We start from the raw sequence: 21,680 nt of genomic DNA on the forward strand, positions 1-21,680 counted from the left end.
TAGATGAAATAAAGCTGTTCTGGCCACATCTGATATGTGCTCTTTTAACAGCTGGAAGTCCAGCCAGACTTCTAGATTGTTCACCTGCCCCACAAATGAAAAGCTAAACCAACCAACCAGAGAGGGGCAAATTTGGATTCCTGCCAGCTAGCTGTCCCAAACATTATTTTCATTTTCTCTGGATCGAGTATTATTTTATATTTCTCTCTCTCTCTCTCTCTCACACACACACCACACAGCAGAAACACAATACTATGCCAAAGCAGCAATGAACTAAAATCAGACTTCTAAAGACTAACAAGTACCATCTTCTGTAAAATTAGACAAGAAAACTAGACTATATATTTGGCTCTGTAGATGGGAAACACACACTGCTAAAACCCATTTGTAATTCTCTTCTGCCCTCTAAAGGCTGTTTCAAGATTTTCAACTTTGTAGTTTGGTTTCAGAGTAACAGCCGTGTTAGTCTGTATTCGCAAAAAGAAAAGGAGTACTTGTGGCACCTTAGAGACTAACCAATTTATTTGAGCATGAGCTTTCGTGAGCTACAGCTCACTTCATCGGATGCATACCGTGGAAACTGCAGCAGACTTTATATACACACAGAGAATATGAAACAATACCTCCTCCCACCCCACTGTCCTGCTGGTAATAGCTTATCTAAAGTGATCATCAAGTTGGGCCATTTCCAGCACAAATCCAGGTTTTCTCGCCCTCCACCCCCCCACACAAATTCACTCTCCTGCAGGTGATAGCCCATCCAAAGTGACAACTCTCCACACAATGTGCATGACAATCAAGTTGGGCCATTTCCTGCACAAATCTAGGTTCTCTCACCCCCCCACCCCCCTCCCAAAAACCACACACACAAACTCACTATCCCGCTGGCAATAGCTCATCCAAAGTGACCACTCTCCCCACAATGCGCATGATAATCAAGGTGGGCCACATGATTAAAAACAGGTGTATTACGTATATCTTTGGACTAGACATTATCAAAATAGCCACAAAAGGTTGATATTAATCTGAATAAGACAAAAGAGGTTTTTTTTGTTAATACTATAGATTTTTTACCTAACACATGCAGTGAAGCAGTCGTAGCTCAGAGTAAGGCTGTGGCCAGAACTCCATGTTTGGCATGAACTAGAATCCAAGTATTCCAGCACACAAAAATGTAAAACATAACCCAACAATTCCCCCCAAGCATAAATGATTAAGGTAAGTTTTCCACGTAATACTTAGTTTTGCTGTTAATTAACACAAACAAGGGCTTTAGTGTTACTTCCGGTTTTGCATGCTGTCAGGGTTCCTTCCCCACTCTGAACTCTAGGGTACAGATGTGGGGACCCGCATGAAAGACCCCCTAAGCTTATTTTTACCAGCTTAGGCTAAAAACTTTGCCAAGGCACAAATTTCGTCTTGTCCTTGAACAGTATGCTGCCACCACCAAGTGACTTAGACAAAGAACAGGGAAAGGACCACTTGGAGTTCCTATTTCCCCAAAATATCCCCCCAAGCCCTTACATCCCCTTTCCTGGGGAGGCTTGAAAATAAACAAGTTGAGCACAAATCAGCCTTGGATTTTTAAGACCCAAAAAACCCACTCAGATTCTTAAAAAAACAGAACTTTATTAGAAGAACAAAAAAAAGATAAGAGAACAACTCTAAGATCAGAATGGAAGATAATCTGACAGGCAGTCAGATTCAAAACACAGAGAATCCCTCTAGGCAAAACCTTAAATTACAAAAAGACACAAAACAGGAATACACATTTCCTCCAGCACAGCGAATTTCACAAGCCAAAACAAAGAAAACCTAATGCATTTTCTAGCTAGATTTCTTACTAACTGTACAGGAGCTGGAGGGCTTGCATCCTTGATCTGTTCCCAGCAAAGGTATCGCACAGACAAAAGCCTTTCTCCCCCCTCCAGATTTGAAAGTATCTTGATCCCTCATTGGTCATTTGGGTCAGGTGCCAGCCAGGTTACCTGAGTTTAACCCTTTACAGATAAAAGTACTTTGCCTCTGGTCAGGAGGGATTTTATAGCACTGTATGCAGAAAGGTGGTTACCCTTCCCTTTATATTTATGACACATGTGCATAACCCACAGGTCAAATTAAGAGGGAATGTAAGCAGGTGTCAAGTTAGGCCTACTTAAACTGATGTAGCCATTGAAGTAAGATGTGTTGAAACTGGCAATGTAATTTACAAACCAAAGAACTGGAAGAAGTCATGAGTTAAAGTAAGTGGCCATCTACTTTAATATAACCCTTCTTGCATCCTCTTGTTCGTTGCCTTGCTTGCTACACTCCTCTTCCAGCCCCTCAGCACATGCATTGCCATTAAATCAGACTTCACTTTACTGAAGGGACAGGAGGCGATATGTAAAATAGGATGCAAGTTAAAAAACTAGTAATGGAGCTACATCTGAAGTAAGTCTAAGGGGAGCTTCTGAGAGCCTAAGTTAGTGTAATGCACATATTTGTGGAGGGTGGGAGTTGGGGGGGAAGAACTGAAAGGTTTAAGATTCAACAGTTTCAGACTCTAAGACGCATATCTCACTTCATTACGCTGAGGCAGAGGAAGATGAAAAAAGAGAAGGTTAATCACCTTGCAATAACTGAGATTTTTTTGAGATGTGTGTCCCTGTGGGTGCTCCACTCCAGGTGACGGTGCGTCCTGGCGCCATTGATCGGAGATGTTTGGTAGCAGTGCCTAGTCGGGACACACACACCCAGCTGTTCTCGTGGCATCATTAGGGTCTATCTGCGTGTGCGCGTCCCGCAACCCCCCAGTTCCTTCTCTACCGTAGAGTCGTCTGATTCGTACTTCAAAGTAGAGGGGAGGAGGGTGGGTAGTGGAGCACCTCGAAAAACCTCAGTTACTGCAAGGTGAGTAACCTTCTATTCTTCTTCGAGTGCTGTCCCTGTGGGTGCTCCACTCCAGATGAATGTGAAGCAGTACCCACTATGGTTGCTGGGACTTTGGATTTGCGTCATTGATACCGGAAGACAGTACTGTATGGCCTACTATGGTGTCTGCTGTGGTGTCATAGAATCATAGAATATCAGGGTTGGAAGGGACCTCAGGAGGTCATCTAGTTCAACCCCCTGCTCAAAAGCAGGACCCATCCCCAATTAAATCATCCCAGCCAGGGCTTTGTCAAGCCTGACCTTAAAAACTTCTAAGGAAGGAGATTCCACCACCTCCCTAGGCAACGCATTCCAGTGTTTCACCACCCTCCTAGTGAAAAAGTTTTTCCTAATATCCAACCTAAACCTCCCCCACTGCAACTTGAGACCATTACTCCTTGTCCTGTCCTCTTCCACCACTGAGAATAGTCTAGAACCATCCTCTCTGGAACCACCTCTCAGGTAGTTGAAAGCAGATATCAAATCCCCCCTCATTCTTCTCTTCTGCAGGCTAAACAATCCCAATTCCCTCAGCCTCTCCTCATAACTCATGTGTTCCAGACCCCTAATCATTTTTGTTGCCCTTCGCTGGACTCTCTCCAATTTATCCACATCCTTCTTGTAGTGTGGGGCCCAAAACTGGACACACTACTCCAGATGAGGCCTCACCAATGTCGAATAGAGGGGGACGATCACGTCCCTCGATCTGCTCGCTATGCCCCTACTTATACATCCCAAAATGCCATTAGCCTTCTTGGCAACAAGGACACACTGCTGGCTCATATCCAGCTTCTCGTCCACTGTCACCCCTAGGTCCTTTTCCGCAGAACTGCTGCCTAGCCATTCGGTCCCTAGTCTGTAGCTGTGCAGTGGGTTCTTCCGTCCTAAGTGCAGGACCCTGCACTTATCCTTATTGAACCTCATCAGATTTCTTTTGGCCCAATCCTCCAATTTGTCTAGGTCCCTCTGTATCCTGTCCCTGCCCTCCAGCGTATCTACCACTCCTCCCAGTTTAGTATCATCCGCAAATTTGCTGAGAGTGCAATCCACACCATCCTCCAGATCATTTATGAAGATATTGAACAAAACCGGCCCCAGGACCGACCCCTGGAGCACTCCACTTGACACCGGCTGCCAACTAGACATGGAGCCATTGATCACTACCCGTTGAGCCCGACAATCTAGCCAACTTTCTACCCACCTTATAGTGCATTCATCCAGCCCATACTACTTAACTTGCTGACAAGAATACTGTGGGAGACCGTGTCAAAAGCTTTGCTAAAGTCAAGAAACAATACATCCACTGCTTTCCCTTCATCCACAGAACCGGTAATCTCATCATAGAAGGCGATTAGATTAGTCAGGCATGACTTTCCCTTGGTGAATCCATGCTGACTGTTCCTGATCACTTTCCTCTCATGTAAGTGCTTCAGGATTGATTCTTTGAGGACCTGCTCCATGATTTTTCTGGGGACTGAAGTGAGGCTTACTGGCCTGTAGTTCCCAGGATCCTCCTTCTTCCCTTTTTTAAAGATTGGCACTACATTAGCCTTTTTCCAGTCATCCGGGACTTCCCCCGTTCGCCACGAGTTTTCAAAGATAATGGCCAATGGCTCTGCAATCACAGCCGCCAGTTCCTTTAACACTCTCGGATGCAACTCGTCCGGCCCCATGGACTTGTGCACGTCCAGTTTTTCTAAATAGTCCCTAACCACCTCTTTCTCCACAGAGGGCTGGCCATCTATTCCCCATGTTGTGATGCCCAGCACAGCAGTCTGGGAGCTGACCTTGTTTGTGAAGACAGAGGCAAAAAAAGCATTGAGTACATTAGCTTTTTCCACATCCTCCGTCACTAGGTTGCCTCCCTCATTCATTAAGGGGCCCACACTTTCCTTGGCTTTCTTCTTGTTGCCAACATACCTGAAGTCCTGTGTGATAGCGTCATGTTTGGCAAACGTGTGGTCTGATGCCCATGTGGCCGCCTTGCATATGTCAGTAACAGTTAAGTTTTACAGGAATGCAACGGATATTGACATCGCTCTAGTAAAGTGTGTTCTGATGCCCTCGTGGGGTTGAGCATTCTGGGTCTGGTAGCAGGACCTAACACATTCAGATATCCACTTGGAGAGTCATTGCTTGGAAATAGCAGCACTCTTCGATTGCTCAGTAGTGGACACAAATAGTCTAGGGGGATTTACGGAATGCCTTAGTTCTGTCTAGATAAAAAGAAATTACACGTCTGACATCAAGAGTATGTAATGCCGCTTCTTGTGGGTTCTTATGAGGTTTGGGGTAGGATGCAGGTAAGTGTATTGGCTGATCGAGGTAGAAGGTAGAGGCTGCCTTGGGAAGGAATTTGGGGTAGGGTCACATCGTAATCTTGTCTTTAAAGAAAATCGTGTAGGGAAGGAAGGCCGTTAGTGTGCTTATTTCCACGACCCTTCTCACCAATGTTAGGGTGACCAAGAAAGCTACTTTCATGGACATGTGTAGTATAGAGGAGGTAGCCAGTTGTTCAAAGGGAGGTTTCATAAGACCCCGGAGAACTAGATTCAGATTCCAGGTAGCTGAATCTCAGGGTAAAGGTTTTGAAGGCCCGTGAGGAAGCATTTTATGGTGGGGTGGGTGAAAACTGAAAACCCATCCAGCATGTCATGGAAGGTATTAACTGCCGCAAGGTGTACTCTGATAGAGCTGAGCGATAGTCTATCTTTTTTCAGTTGAAAGAGGTAGTCCAAGGTATCAGGGAAAAGCATGGTCTGGGTGGCAAGTTTCTGTGGGAGCACCATATGGAGAACTGTTTCCATTTTTGCAGGTAAGTCTTACGAGTCGATACTCGTCTACTGGGGAGGATGATGTGTTGGACCTGCTCCGAACAAGCTAGTTCGTGTGTTTGGAACCATGAAGGAACGACGCCATCAGATGGAGCTTCTGCAGTTGTGGATGGAGAATCTGACCATTGCCCTGGGAAAGCAGATCCAGACTCTTGGGAAGAGTTCTTGGAGGGCGGATGGACATGTGCAGCAGGTAAGGATACTATGTCTGTCTGGGCCAGGCTGGGGCAATAAGTATGACCCTGCCTTGTTCTCTTTGATCTTGCATAGGACTCTGTATCAGTGGGACTGGCAGAAAAGCGTACATAAGTGTTTTGTTCCACGGAATGAGGAATGCGTCTCCAAGGGACGCGGTCCCAAGTCCCGCTTTGGAGCGGAATAGATTGCATTTGTGCTTTTGTGTTGTGGCAAAACAGGTCTACGGACGGGGTGCCTCAGTAGGAGAAGAGCTGTTGTAGTAGCGTGGGATACAATTCCCATTTGTGTTCTTGTGAGAAGGGTCTGCCGAGTGTGTTGGCGGTAGTGTTCGGACACCCAGGCAGGTAGGAAGCAGTAATCTCTATGGGACATTGTATGCACCAATTCCATAGTTGGATGGCTTCTGTGATAGGGAGTGCGACAGCGCCCCCCCATCTGTTGATGTAGAACTTACATACTATATTGTCTGTCAAGAGCTGAACAGATTTGTTCCTTATGATTGGGAGAAAGTGGAGGCAGGCATATCTGACTGCTCTGAGCTCTAGAAGATTTATGTGCAGACGTGTTTCTGATACGAACCATCAGCCCTGTGTTGTGAGAGCTCCTAGGTGCACTCCCCAGCATATCAGGGAAACGTCTGTCATGATCATGAGCACAGGGAATTTTGATGGAAGGGGGCGCCCGTGCACGTGTTTCCCGTTTTTGTCCACCATTGTAGGGAGGCGAATACCTTTGCTGGAGGAGATAGCATCATGCGGTGGCTGTGCCTGCTGGGTTTGTATATGGAGCTGAGCCAACCCTGAAGGCATCTCATATGTAGTCTGGCATATTTGACCATGAAGGTGGTGGTTGCCATGTGACCAAGAAGCTGCAGGCATGTTCGTGCCTCTATTCTGCGGCAAATGGACAAGGAGTGTATAATGGCAAGGAATCTGGTGTGTGGGAGTGAGGCTCTGGTCAAAAATTGAATACAGATGAACCCCGATGAACTCGACTTGCTGTTGGTATCATGGTGGACTTTTGGAATTTTATTTGCAGGCCTAGACTGTGGAAGAGGGAGATGGTAAAACGAGTGGCCTCTAATGTCTCATCGTACGAACGGCCTTTGATAAGGCAGTCGTCCAGGTAGGGGAAAAGTATAATTCCAGGTCTGCATAGGTGGGCCACCACTACTGCAAGAGTCTTGGAGAACGCTCTCAGTGCTGTGGAGAGTCCGAACGGTAGCACTCTGTATTGGAAGGGGTCATGCCCTACTGTGAATTGCAGAAAGCATCTGTATGCTAGGTGAATAGATATATGAAAATAGGCATCCTGTAAGTCGAGGGCTGTGAACCAATCCCTTTGTTCCAGCACATGTATTATTGTGCCTAATGTGACCATCTTGAATGTCTGTATGCGTACGAATCTGTTCAGTCTGCATAAGTCTAGTATAGATTGCCATCCTCTGGCTTTCTTCTGGGTCAGAAAATAGTGAGAGTAAAACCCTTTTCCCCGATGTTGCACTGATACAGGTTCCACTGCACCTACCTGTAGAAGATGAGTCACCTCTGCTCGAAGTAGGTGCTCATGAGAGGGGTCCCTGAAGAGGGACGGGGAAGAGGGAAAGGTGGGTGGGCATGAAATGAAAGGGATGGAGTAGCCCAATTGTACTATTTCCAGGACCAGCGGTCCTGTGTGACCTGTTGCCAGACATGGTGGAAAAACTGGAGGCGGTGGCCAAATGGGCAAGTAAGCAGTGGTGCCAAGGGATGGTCGCGTAGACCCCTGACCAAGGCTTCAAAATTGTTTGTTTCCCGATGTGTGGGATGTAGTCGGTTGTGCATGGTTTTGTCTGCACCGGGGAGGTCTGTTGTGGTTCCTCCCACTATCATACGGTCTAGACTGGGGCCGGTGATATTGTTGTGCATGGGGCCTCTGATAAGGCTGATACCATTGCCTCCTGGGGAAGGAGGGGTATATCCTCAGCTTGCGCAGAATGGCCCTGGAGAGTCTTTCATGGTGTGAACGACTTCATCTTTTTTTGGAAAAAAAAGTTTATCCTCATCAAAGGGAAGCTCCTCCACTTTGGTCTGCAGATCTTTAGGGATGCCAGATGCAGACAGCCAGGAAGATCAGCGCATCACTACCAGTAGTGCAGGCTGCTGTGTCCATGTCCAGAGATGCTTGTAGCGCCATCCTAGACACCAGCTGACCTTCGATGAGGACTGATTTAAAATCCGCTCTTCTGTCCTCTGGGATATGGGAGGTAAAGTCAAATAACTTCTTGTACTTGTCATAGTCGTAGCTTGCGAGGAGGGTGGAATAATTTGCAGTTCTGAATTGCAGAGTGGAGGAGGTGTAAACCTTGTGGCCCAGGCAGTCAAGTTGTTTGAGGTCCTTATCTTGCAGAGTGGGCCGGTATTGTGGCTACTTTGTTCTGTGGGTCGCTGCATCCACCACAAGAGAGTTGTGCTGTGGGTGGGAAAATAAGAAATCTACGTCCTTAGCCGCTACATCATATTTCCATTCAGCCCTTTTACATATTGGTGGGATGGAGGCAGGGGTCTGCCATATAGCATAAGTGGGTTCCAGGAGGGCCTCGTTTATGGATAGAGTGCAATCTTTGATGGAGCAGAGGGTTGGAGGATTTTCAGGAGTCTGTGTTGCGTCACCTGCACTTCCTCTAATGGAATGTCCTGGCTGATTGTCATCCCTTAAAAAGTTCCTGGAACTGCTTAAAATTGTCCATGTTCTGTGGTGGTGGTGGCATGATGTCATCTGCCGCTGACGGAGAGTTATGAGCAGATGATTCAGGGAAAGGTTCGTAGCCCACATCTTCAAGGGGGGGCTCAGGAGCTCTGAATGTAGATGGAGCTGGAGATAGAGGTGCAGAGCGGGCCTGCGGTCTGGTGGTCCGCAAGAAAGATTGCCGTCATGGGTAGACGAAGGGACCACTGAGGCCAGGGAATAGGATATGAAAAGTGGGGCCTCGCCCATGGTAGGTCAGAGTAGGGAAATTGGTGGGGAAAACTCTGCCTGCTGCGGCATGTCATTCTCACTGTCAGTGAGGGTGGCCAGGTCAGGTGGCGAGAGCGGCTGGTCAAAGAGTGAGCGCTCAGTGCCTAGGAGAGGGGAGTCAGGCTCTGGGGCCACGGAGATGTCAGCATGATTTAAGAATGGTTGCTGATCCTTGAGCTGCGATGCCACGGGTCTCGGAGCATGAGCAGATGTCCGCAACAATTTTTGCTTAGCCTCGGTGGGTGCCATCGGCCACCTATAGGTGCCCTGCGAGGATGGTGTGTCTGCAGCAGGGGTCATTGTCAGGCTTGGTGCCAACGTTCTTAGTCAGCACCGGGATGGACAACTGGGTCCATCTGTGGTGCCGGCAGGGCTGGTGCAGAGGAAAGCTGCGGGGGGGGGGGGGGGGGGGCGCTCGAGTCCTGGTTTCTGCACCTCATGTGAGCCATGCCTACGGTGCTGGGGTGTTCAGCTGTGCCGGTTTTTGGTGTGGTCAGCACTGGGGGAAAGTGATTTCACCAGAGACCTTTTTTGTTTCTGTAGGTCTCTGGGTGGAGAGGTTGGGGCTTCCTGCCTCTTCGCAAGAGAGGGTGAAGCCAAGCTCCTGGTTGGTGCCGATCTGGCAGGGGAGTGTGAGGGAGAGGGTTTACTTGTGCCTGTCTCCGTTGGTGGCTGCAGAGATTTCTCCATAAAGAGCATTTTTAGCTGCAGGTCTCTAACTGCGAGCCCTGGTTTTCAGGCTAGTACAATGGACACACTTAGCGGGGACGTGTGTCTTGCCTAGACACTTCACACACAGTGAGTGTCCATCAGACCGCGGCACAGACTCATTGAAGGAGCCGCACTTTTTTAATCCAGGGGACTCTGGCATCATGAAGCTATGATTGCCTGAGGGGAAGTCTCAATGGGAGACAAATGTGAGAGAAAAAAAAAGTGTTTTTTTTTTTTAAACCAACAAACAAGGAGTAACTATTTTAAAGGGAGGGAAAGAACTGGGATACATCTATCTAACTATTGCTACTTATTTCCTTCAGTGATCAGGGAAGAGGTTCAGCACAGCCTCGAGTTCAGTCTTCAGCCGAGGACGGTTGAGAAGGAACTGAGGGGGTGCAGGTCATGTGTGCACAGACAGACCCTAACGACGCCATGAGACAACAGCTGGGCGGGTGCGCCCTGACCAGGCACTGCTACTGCAGATCTCTGATCAACAGCGCCAGGTTGCACAGTCACGTGGAGTGGGGCACCCACAGGGACAGCCCTCAAAGAAGAAGTAATGTTTAACAATGGAATAGCTCTGCCAAGTTGTGGCCAACAATTATTGCAAATGGAATCCTTTGAACTCCTATACAAGTGTTAATTCATTGATATAACTGTATGCCCTTTTTGTGGAACCTCTCTCTATAATTGTTTTCCAGGTTGGACATTACCTGACTTTCCCAGACGTCATTTCACAGCACCTACATTGCAACAGTATTTCCACGTAAACTAAATCAAGAGTGCAATGATCTCTCACCTACACACTTTACAGATGGAAACCTATAATCTTGAATGTCCCATTGATAGAGCCCTGCACAGATATAAAATTTTTATCTCCATGGATTTGCAGGGCTCTAGCAACTGAGTTTGTTGAGTCCTGCTGTACCAGCACTGAGTACTCAATACAGTATAATTATCTTAGTTTCGATCCAGTGTTAGGGTGCTTGATGAAATGGTAATGTTGTGTATGTATGGTTTATTGTTCACTTTACGTCCTATTTTGGCACTGCCTAGGACAGTGGGGAAGCGAACACTTCATAGGAGTTTAGTATAGATCAAGACTCTGACCATATATCTGTCAGTGTCTCAGTCTTGCCTTTCTGCAGTTCCTGGAATTACAAAGAATTGGAGAAGTCTGTCTAATCAGAAGATGGAACAACCTGATTTTATTTTAGAACTTGTGTTGCCCTATCACTACCTTTGGCTCCATTCGCATAAGATGGAAATAATACGAAAGCAATATCTCCATCAATAGTTTTATGCCAGATGCAACTGAACCAATTTACAAGAATCCAGAGCGCATTCTGCAACATATCCTAAAAAATATTTCTAAGCAAGCTTACAGAAGCAGGAGACAAGTCCTGCTTTTCAAATGTGGGGTGCAGGCAACAAGAATATTAGAAAGCACTGTCAGATTCATCTCCATTTATGTTTTATTGGAGACTTCTCCCCACTATACTCATTGCAATAAGTGGAGTGACTTCACTCCACTTTCATGCATGTGAAAAGTGCACATTGTGCAGGCTCAGGTAATCCCTTACCTCAAGACCACACACAAATACATTTGGGTACAATCCTGACATGAAGAGCCTATAGCTCTCAAGCCACTTAGAGTTACAGCTTCCAATTTTAGATTGATATGGAAATGGTGTAAAGTTCCAGAGACTGCTGCCCCAATAGATAAAAGTATGTTGTACCGGGGTGGTCACCCAGCTCCGGCCCTGAAGGGGTGAAAGCAGCCCTGGAGAGGGCTGTGGCGGGGAATAGCTGGGCTGATTGGGGGAAGCAGAAACAGCTGGAACCACGCCTCAGTCAGGCCACAGCTGGCCCTTATAAGAGGGCTGTGGGCCAAAAGCTGGAGGAGTCTCTTTAGCTGAAGGGAGAAAAGGACCTGGCTGCCTGGGAGCTGAGCAGGGTACCTAGAGTGGAGCAGGACTGGGGGAAGGCCAGAGGAGATGGGGAGCTCCAACCTGGGAAATACCTAGGCTGCAGGCCTTGGTAAAGGCCCAGAAAGGTACTGGGGCTGCAGAGGGGCAGCCTGGGAATAGGCAGAGGCACCTGGTCCTAACCCTTTGCTGTTGATGAGTGGCCATTACAGACTGCAGTCTGCCCCAGGGAAAGGGGGCTGGATGACGATTGGCAGTAGCCACTGAGGCAAGGTGGGTTTAGAAGGTTGGGGGTTCCCCTGGGAGGGGAGACCCAGAGCGTGGGGGTACAGCTGGGGCAGAACCCCAAGGTAAAGGGCACCGGGAGCAACACAGGGCCAGCGGCAGGTGAGACACTGGCCTGCAGAGGGCGTGCCGTAAGCTGGAAAAGAGCTAATTACCAGACAACCAGAAGGAGGCACTGCCACCGGTGAGTTTTGTCTTGCTACACGTGTTAATATTTGTGAAAAGCCAACAAAGTGAGGAAACAGAGGGTGAAATCATTATCATCGGGTGAGATTATTATCATTATCTCACCCGACTGTACCCAAGTATTGCAGAGTTCTCATTGCTTATAGGATGTGTATCATATCCCACATATTACATTCACACACCATAGGAAAGTAGTCTCAAGGTAGCCATCTTGACCAGTATAAATCAAACTTGAAAATTCAGAGGAACTGGGAGAAAAGGGAGGTAAAGACTAGGCCAATAAAATATATGGACACTTCTCTACCACCCAGTCTGTTCACTACCACATTTCCCGCAGGGAAGAGCAGATGAATTGGAGGGCAACAAGTTGTTGTGACTCTTGTTAGTGCTAGTATGCTTCAGAGCTTTCAAATTTCACTCCTACCCTGGCAGCTCTGCACCTCCTCCCTTCCCTTATACCACTTTACTCTTAGCAATGGAGTGGAGTAAGGGTGGCAGGCAGGGAAACTACTAAGCTTTGAAGGGTGATTCAAAGGGTCTTGCTACTTTCAACTATAACTACTCCCTTTAGCTGGGGAGTGGAACACCATAAAGAGCATGTGGGAAAGAACAGGAGGAGGAAAAAAAGCACTACAGGGAAGAGACAGGCTGAGGGGAACAAAGGAAAGGGGAAGAACAGGTGGTAGCAGGTGCGAAAAAACAACAGAGAATTAGAAAAAAAAACCAGCAAAGAAAAGAGAAGTCTATGAACATAGGAGAAATATTTTGTCATACTCTTCATCAAAAAAGGAAAAATTAGAAACCAACAACTGGCAATATCTCCAGGAGCAGCAGATGTTTTTCTGAGGATGGGCCTAAAACAGCGGTTCTCAAACTGTGGGTCGGGATCCATAGTGGGTCGGGACCCCATTTTAAGGAGTCACCAGGGCTGACTTAGGCTTGCTGGGGCCCAAGGCCAGAGCCAAAGCCTGAGCCCCACCGCCTAGGACCAAAGCTGAAGTTCAAGCTCCACCACCCAGGGCCAAGGCCCGAGGGCTTCAACCCTGGGTGGTGCGGCTCAGGTTACAGGCTCCCTGCTAGAGCTGAAGTCCTTGGGCTTCACCTTTGGCCTCCCCACCCTGGGCGGTGGGGCTCGGGCTTTGGCTTTCACCCCTCGACCCGGGCAGTGGGGATCAGGCTTTGGTTCCCCCCCTTTTAGGGTCATGTAAAAATTTTTGTTGTCAGAAGGGGGTCATGGTGCAATGAAGTTTGAGAATCCCTGACTTAAGAGATTTAAGAGATGATGCCTTTTTTCAGGAAGGCAGGGTCTCTAATAATAATGGACCCAATTCCCTTTGCAAGATTTTGCCAGCCAAGAGGGTCATGGATCCAAGTCACAGATTACAATACAACGTTATTATATGTATAGCACTAACAGCTTTGCTGATAGCTGTGAAGACAAGGGCTCTGCCCCATTTAGCGTATTGTAATCGAAACCAGTTGAAATTTAATTAGGGAAAATAAAATTTGTAACAAACAAACTCAAGTGTTTGTAGTTCAATACCGATGTTGTTTTATGCTTTCCTATTTTTTTTTAAAGTACTTATTACATAAAACAATGAAAACTTTATCATCAAGATTAGTTGTTCTATTACGACTGCCTTAGTTTATTTTCCATGTGTTAAAACTACAAACAAAATAAATACACCTCAAAGCACATTTAAAACTGAACAAATCCTCCACCCACTGTCTAAATGAGAGCACAAGAGGCAAACAATACTAGCGTGATGCTCTAAAATGTTCCAGGTTATAGTTATCACCATGTATGCAAGGGCAATGGAGTATCTAATTTCAGTTTTAGCCATACAACAGGATTTTCTTTTTAAATACAGTTCCAAATTTACTCAACAAAATTAGCTTTTGCTCTGCACAATAAACAGAACACTATCTTATTTATTACAACTAAGGAAGATATTTAAAAACTTTATTTTTTTAATTAAAATACACTAACCTATGAATAGGTGAAAAACTATTTCAGATATCAGTGCTGGGCCTACAATATATAATGGACAATGTGAGACTAAAACTGTCCGCATGGAACCCTACTGAAGCCAATCAAGCTTCCCCTGGGTGTAGCTGTCCACCTTCATGTTGTCCCTTGCAGGATTGGGACCTTAATTATATAAAAGGTTCAGCCATCTAATAATCTGACTGTAGTAAAAGAAACTGCCACACCGTAGCAAACAGTACTGGCAAAATACAAAATAAGTGATTTAATGTATTCTGAAAAAATTGATTAAAACATTAATATATATAATCTTGATTGTGAGATCTTTTTAAAAATATACATAGTAGGCCTAGTTTAGAGTTTAACTACTTCTGACTGATGCCAAGCTGTTTTGATGCATCTTTTAAAAACAACTGCATTGATTTTCATCTTTTCCCTCCCCTGAAAAAAATAGAAAGAAAGCGAACAGAAGCCTAAGAAGTTCTCAATGCCCAATAATTCAATGGCTGAAGATCAACAAGCAGCAATACAAAAGTCATAGGATAGACTTTCCATTCCCAACTACCTTGCCATTTCTTCTTCACTCAAAATTTCTTATGTGAGCAAGTTAAATAATAAAAACAAGACATTTCTGAGTAGGTGGCAACAAAATGTTATTTATAAATTATTTTTTATCTCCACTAGCTGGATTTTTCTTGTGTACAATTTTAGCTAAATTGCATCTAAACACCAGTTAGCACGTTACCCATTTTGTTTTTCCCCTACCTGGCATACATTTCAGGAGCTTTGCATTGCACATATGTCCTTTCCATATGTCTGTGAGAATATATTCCATCCGCTTTGCTCGCCAAAGGAAGTTAAACACCCTTAGGTAGTGGCTCATGCACTCTCGTGTAAATACCTGCAAATAAAATCAATATAACAGCTTAAAATAAAATTACCAGATTTACTATCTGTTCATTTGGTTTCTTTAAATCGTTCTATGCTATCCCAAGCAATGTATACAGGTTTTACCAGCAGATTACAACAGGAAATAAACCCAAAGCTCTAGGGAAGTTACTCCCTCTGTGCAGGGAGCTCATCTGGCTCAGTCATCAACAGCCCAAGCAATAGGCAAAACACCATTATAAAAACTGAATCAGAACACCATTTGAGTAAAAGGTTCCACTACACTAAAATAAAGTCAAAGTCTGGACTGGCACAGGAGGACTTCTCAAAACCAAGTGATCAGGCAAGTCTCCAGAATCTCTCTGTGCAACAACAGTCATAGGCTGGCGTACGGGTGAATAGGGGAAAAAAGATTTTCTACAACGTGCAGAAACTGCCTCAAGGCAGTTTACAGACTACGTCAAGTCAGCAATGATGTACCTAAGGCTGCCCAGGTGGGCTTTAGAGCACTAGAACAGAAACATCCCTTTTCAGACTCAGACAGCCCCAACAATGAAACAAGCCTTGAATAATGACAGAGTTTCTTTACAATGGACTGTGTAATCTTCCCTAAGGTTGTCAATACAAATAAGACACTGATCCCTTTTAACCTGTTAGACTTTCTTAAGACCCCTAAAGAGAAAGCAAGAGCTGATCTGAATAAGGTAACTTCAGGACCTATTTTCGGACACACACAGAGCTCTTTCAGTGTATGAAGACACTTCTCTCTTACTTCATTGGGGTGGACAGGAGAGGGAGAGAAACTTGAGTCAAATGGAAAAGGGAACCCATCTTGGGAAGGACAACAGGAAAAAACAATGATTAAGCCTATCCCGATGATAAACCAGGAACATATCCCTGCATTAAAGAGCATAAGTTTCCCCATACACCCATCATCAGGCAGATAGCTGCCAGAAGATTAAAGGTGAGTCTCTCAGATGTTCCTAGGGACCGTGTCACATGGTGGCTGGCTCCTTAAGGGGAGAAGCACCTAAGACCACCTATGACCAGCTTAATTCACTTCCCAGGTAAGAAGAATGAAGATTCTGTGACAGGTGGATCAGGTAACCAATCAAGCCTCTAATTAGGAAGAAGAATGTGGGAGAGGAAGAAGCTCAAGTGGGAGCCTCTAACAAACCATCTAAGATAGATGGGAAGGCTAAACAGGACAGAAGCATGGGAGCCTGGCTTGAGGAAACAGCTTCAGGTGAGTGCTGCAGAGAGACAGAATGGCTCCTCCACAGAATAAAGGGACTGTTTGGATGATAACCCAGCTCCAGGAAGGAGAGCTGGGGGGAAAGAAAGACTGAACTGTGACCATTCTCCAGGAAGGAGGGCTGAGGCCTCTTGGTTCCCAGACACTGGACTTCATTATGAAGCACCTACTCTTCCTAACCCAGCCAAAAAAAAACAAAAAACACCAACATGTGGGAGTGGGGTGTGTGGCCCATGAACCCCTCAATGCCAACTGGCAAGGGGGTAACAAGAATATCCTGATTCTGTTATGTACACCCTGGGTCACCAAAGAATGTCACATGGGTTCTTAAATGAAAGCCAGGATCACATGGGTTCATAGAATCATAGAATATCAGGGTTGGAAGGGACCTCAGGCAGTCATCTAGTCCAAGCCCCTGCTCAAAGCAGGGCCAATCCCCAATTAAATCTTCCCAGCCAGGGCTTTGCCAAGACTGACCTTAAAAACTTCTAAGGAAGGAGATTCCACCACCTCCCTAGATAACCCATTCCAGTGCTTCAACCACCCTCCCAGTGAAAAAGGTTTTCCTAATACCCAATCTAAACCTCCCCCACTGCAACTTGAGACCATTACTCCTTGTTCTGTCATCTGCTACCACTGAGAACAACCTAGACCATCCTCTTTGGAACCCCCTTTCAGTAGTTGAAAGCAGCTACCAAATCCCTCCATTCTTCTCTTCTGCAGACTAAAGAATCCCAATTCCCTCAGCCTCTCCTCATAAAACGTGCTCCAGCCCCTTAATTTTTGTTGTCCTCCGCTGGACTCTTTCCAATTTTTCCAAATCCTTCTTGTAGTGTGGGGCCCAAAACTGGACACACTACTCCAGATGAGGCTTCACCTATGCCGACTAGAGGGGAACGACCACATCCCTCGATCTGCTGGCAATGCCCCTATTTATACAGCCTAAAATGCCGTTAGCCTTCTTGGCAACAAGGGCACACTCTTGACTCCTATCCAGCTTCTTGTCCTCTGTAACCCCTAGATCCTTTTCTGCAGAACTGCTGCCTAGCCACTCTGGCCCTAGTCTGTAACCGTGCATGGGATTCTTCAGTCCAAAGTGCAGGAGTCTGCACTTGTCCTTGTTGAACCTCATCAGATTTCTTTTGGCCCAATCCTCTAATTTGTCTAGGTCCCTCTGTAACCTATTCCTACCCTCCAGGATATCTCCCACTCCGCCCAGGTTAGTGTCATCTGCAAACTTGCTGAGGGTGCGATCCACGCCATCCTCCAGATCATTAATGAAGATATTGAACAAAACCGGCCCCAGGACCGACCCTTGGGGCACTCTGCTTGATACCGGCTGCCAACTAGACATGGAGCCATTGATCGCTACCAGTTGAGACTGATCTAGCCAGCCTTCTATCCACCTTATAGTCCATTCATCCAGCCCATACTTCTTTGACTTGCTGGCAAGAATACTGTGGGAGACCATATCAAAAGCTTTGCTAAAGTCAAGGAATAACACATCCACTGCTTTCCCCTCATCCACACAGCCAGTTATCTCGTCATAGAAGGCAATTAGTTTAGTCAGGCATGTTGCTAATATTGTTTTGAAATATATGTACAGATGCTATGTAAGGGGTTACGTATGTATACTGAAAATATGTTTTAATGTATGTATTAATGTACAGTTGACAAAAGGATTTTCTGACAGAGAAGCCACCACCTCTGTTGGCATGTAAATTAAGCATTGTAAGCTACCACAATGGAGATTCATTTACATATGAATCAACAGAGGGGCAAGCACACCAGAGAATAAGCCACAGAGGGTTATCCTGACTGAGTACAAACAATGAACTTTGGGGGAATATAAGGAGAAGGCAAGGAACACACCCCTTTAACCTGCACCTAAGGAAAGTAATTGGGCAGTGTGATTACATTCATGAAAGTGGGATTAAAACAGCCTTGATTAAAACACTACAAAGGACATTTGGGGTGAGATAACAGGATAACCTAAGGAACGTTATGTTTAGCCTCTAGAAAGCTTGTTATGATTTTGTTTTGAATGTAACCTTTTTGGATCCACTAACCCTACTCACCATCTCTTGAACCTTTGATAGCAAACTTATTTATAGTGAAAACAATACTACAGCTTAGTGGTGTGGTATTATACAAGCTGCTAATCCTGAGCTGAATCAAATAGGCTGGTGTGTATGTTGTTCCCTTGTGGGCAGCAGGCCCAGTATTTCTGTGAGTGTTCAATGGAGAAGGGGCTGGACACTACAAGGGAATGCTTCAAAGGAACTCAGACTGGGCTACACCTGTTAACCTGCAAGCCAAAGGAAGGCATAGCCCAGAGGAGACTGCTTAGGTGGCTAACAGGCTGATGATGTCAGTAAAGCACAAGTAAGGCACAAGCAGGTTTCCCTCACACTGGAGCCCCACAGGGGGACGGTAACAAGGTGATGCAAAGTCCTGGGTATCTTGAGAACTGTCACAGGAGGAATCACCAAAAGAAAAAAGTAATAGACAAAAAAAATTAAGACCCAGATTTCAGAAATGCACATGCTCAAACGTATGTCTATTTACCACAAATGAATGTGCAATCCTGGTAATTATGCATATGCCATTTGGAAAATCTGGGCCCAAAACCCCAAGTCCAGCTCTCTTGCTTTGTTCTGTCCACCTGCTGGAGACAGGAAAACAATTAAGCAGGACTGGACAGATATCCTCTTTATAGGAAGAGATATGTCCTAAGAACTTTGCTCCCTCCCATCTCCATCTTCTGGTATTACGATCCGTATCAACTATCTGCGTTGGTCTATGGACTCTAGAGTGCTAAACTATTCTTTTTGCTTAATCTCAATGGTTTTATCTGCAGATGCTAGAGGAGAATCAATCTCTCGCTCTCTCTCACCCACACACTCCTGTAAGTTAAAATATAGTTGAACTGTAGTCCATTAAGAATAGAAGCCTTATGGATACAGAGATCTGAAGCACTAGCAGAGATATTTTCCAATGCGTTCGTGAGCAACACACAGTGCTTCTCTAGAGCATTTTCCTCTTGTTAACTGAAACAGCAACTGCAAAGCTTTCCAAATACTAACAAAACATTTCAGACGGCAGAAATGTAGCATTTTCATTTATCCAGAGTATACCTACACTGGACATGCCTACACTATATGTATTTTTATTTTTACATTTTCAACAGTGAAGAGGCGTCTATAACACACTTTAAGACATACATGAACAAAGATCAACATTACTATATTGTTATATTCTTGACTTGATTAGGAATAAGAAACATAAATGCATTAAATGTTATATAGGTTTCTATACATGAGATTTACAGATTACTGTATGATAGCAAGTTATATCACTTCAAAAGTTTCCAATATTTCTATGGATGCTCTTGCCATTTTCAATTTATAGCAGGACCACAAAGCTCCATTTTAGTTACGGTTCCATCACTATTCCCATTATAAACACTTGGGCTCTGTCAGACCAGAAAGCACTTCTTGTTCTTGGGAGGTTTTGAGCACCTTTCAATTCCCAATAAGATAACTGGGAGTTGAGAATGCCCAGCACTCTCCTAGAAGTGCTCAGTAATTGGACCTTTTGCTATGCATATGGAGTTTTAATATTCCTCTTCACATGTGACCTTCCAGGTCTCCCAAACAAAGGCTTGCTGGCAAAAATGAAGTGACATTTTGTTCAAAGAGCTCAGTAAAAAACAACCCCAGGATCTACTGAGACTTGAATCCTTCATAAAACAATGCTAATTTTTCTACACTGGTTCCTAAAAATATCACTTTGCTTGAGAACATGAGGTGATACTATCAGCAGTGACACACAGCCCTTCACCAAACCTAGTTTCTAGTGGTCAGCTGTACACCTCAAACCCCTCATACCTGATTTTCCTCCTCTACTCAATGAACTACTCTGGAATAGCAAGAGTTGCAGATATGGGGACTACAGTGCATTTGTGGAGAAGCCTGCATACTGGTTGATGCATGGGGGATAGACAGCAGTGAATACAATCAAAAGTATCTGAGCCACCCAGAAAAAAATTCCAGGGAAAGAGACCAAATTTCTGTGTATGTTAAAAGAAACTCACAGGAATCTTTCAGAGTAACAGCCGTGTTAGTCTGTATTCGCAAAAAGAAAAGGAGTACTTGTGGCACCTTCGAAACTAACCAATTTATTTGAGCATAAGCTTTCGTGAGCTACAGCTCACTAATCTAGAGGTTTTACTGTGGATGAAGTAGCAGGGGCTGGTAGGGATAAGAACTTTTTTTTTATGTCCTGTTTAAATCAATTACCTGTATAAAGTTAGGTACATTCTATGTGTTTAATTACTTGCTCAGTTGTCTACCTCCCTGTAACTACCGCTTTGAAAGGTAAAAAATTATGTAAACAAAAAATTATCATGAACCATAAAAGTGAAAAAAACCGATTCAATAATAATAGAGACACTTTCTGTGTAAGTCATTTCACCACAATTGAGGTTTACACCATGTTTCCCCAAATGGTAATGTCAAATGGTCAAAATTAGCTTAAGGGAGGTGGTTTGAAGTATAAAGTTTATATGGATGAGTAATTAGCAAAAGAAGAATCTGCCCCAAAGTATGGGGAATGTGAGAATGGATGTACAAATTAGAGGCCCAGAGAGGTATTTCTCTCCTTTCTCTAACTATACATCTATGTAAAATACCTTCTGCTGGTCACTGAGACCTTGTTTAAAAGAAAAAAAGAAGAAAAAAAAAGCAAGCACTGAAATTCTTTACATATGGTAAAAGCATTTTGAACAATAGTGTAACTATTTTCTCATCAGTTTTAATGAATACTACATATCAAATTTAACTAGTATAAATAGATTTCCCTAAATATATTTTACAGTTTCTTGCAAATTATCCCAAATTAGTTGCTACAGTCTAGAAATAATATCAGAAAATGAACAGTCCATTTATTAAGTACTTGCTAAAATTTTGCTGGAACAAATGTATTATTTATTTTAAGTAATGAATGTTTTAACTGTAGCATTTTAGCACTCATTAATAATTTAGAGAAACTGAGATTCTGGTTGAACTGTTAATACAATCGGTGCATCTGACATGCCAAATCTCTTTAATCATCCATTTCTAGACTAAAAAGGCTATTTTAATAACAAAGCAGTTAGCAATCTAAGTGGATATCTGAGAAATCTACACAAACTACAGTATAAAGCCTTACCGTTGCAATTGGCCCATCCACATGATAGTCTAGACTGAAGACATCCCATCCAGTATCACCAGGAGATACCTATATGAAAAAAAATGCTACATTTAGTCACGTACCAAAGTCTGCACACTGCTGAAATCTTTACTGTTCCCCCAAGAACTATGAAAAAGCAGTTACGTTTGCCAAAAATGGCTTTATCAATATTATATTGCTAATTTTCACAAAGAAATACTATAACAACTTTGTTTCGTTGGTTTAATAACATGTAGATTAGACATCTTTTGAGGCTAAGCAAC

At 44.6% G+C, this 21,680-nt stretch overlaps 1 protein-coding gene across 1 annotated transcript in view; it reads right to left on the reverse strand.

The window, feature by feature from the left end:
• The window catches only part of TUBGCP3 (tubulin gamma complex component 3), a 122,250-nt gene that overhangs the window by 14,520 nt on the left and 86,050 nt on the right, over window positions 1–21,680 (reverse strand). The window contains exons 16-17 of the mRNA XM_048855426.2: window positions 21,397–21,465; window positions 14,808–14,943 (exon numbers count right to left, since the gene is read on the reverse strand). Of these exons, the coding sequence (XP_048711383.1) occupies window positions 14,808–14,943; window positions 21,397–21,465 (205 nt within the window). The remainder of the gene's footprint in view (window positions 1–14,807; window positions 14,944–21,396; window positions 21,466–21,680) is intronic.

This window comes from Caretta caretta, chromosome 1 (assembly GCF_965140235.1).
Source record: "Caretta caretta isolate rCarCar2 chromosome 1, rCarCar1.hap1, whole genome shotgun sequence".
Taxonomy (NCBI): Eukaryota; Metazoa; Chordata; order Testudines; family Cheloniidae; genus Caretta; species Caretta caretta.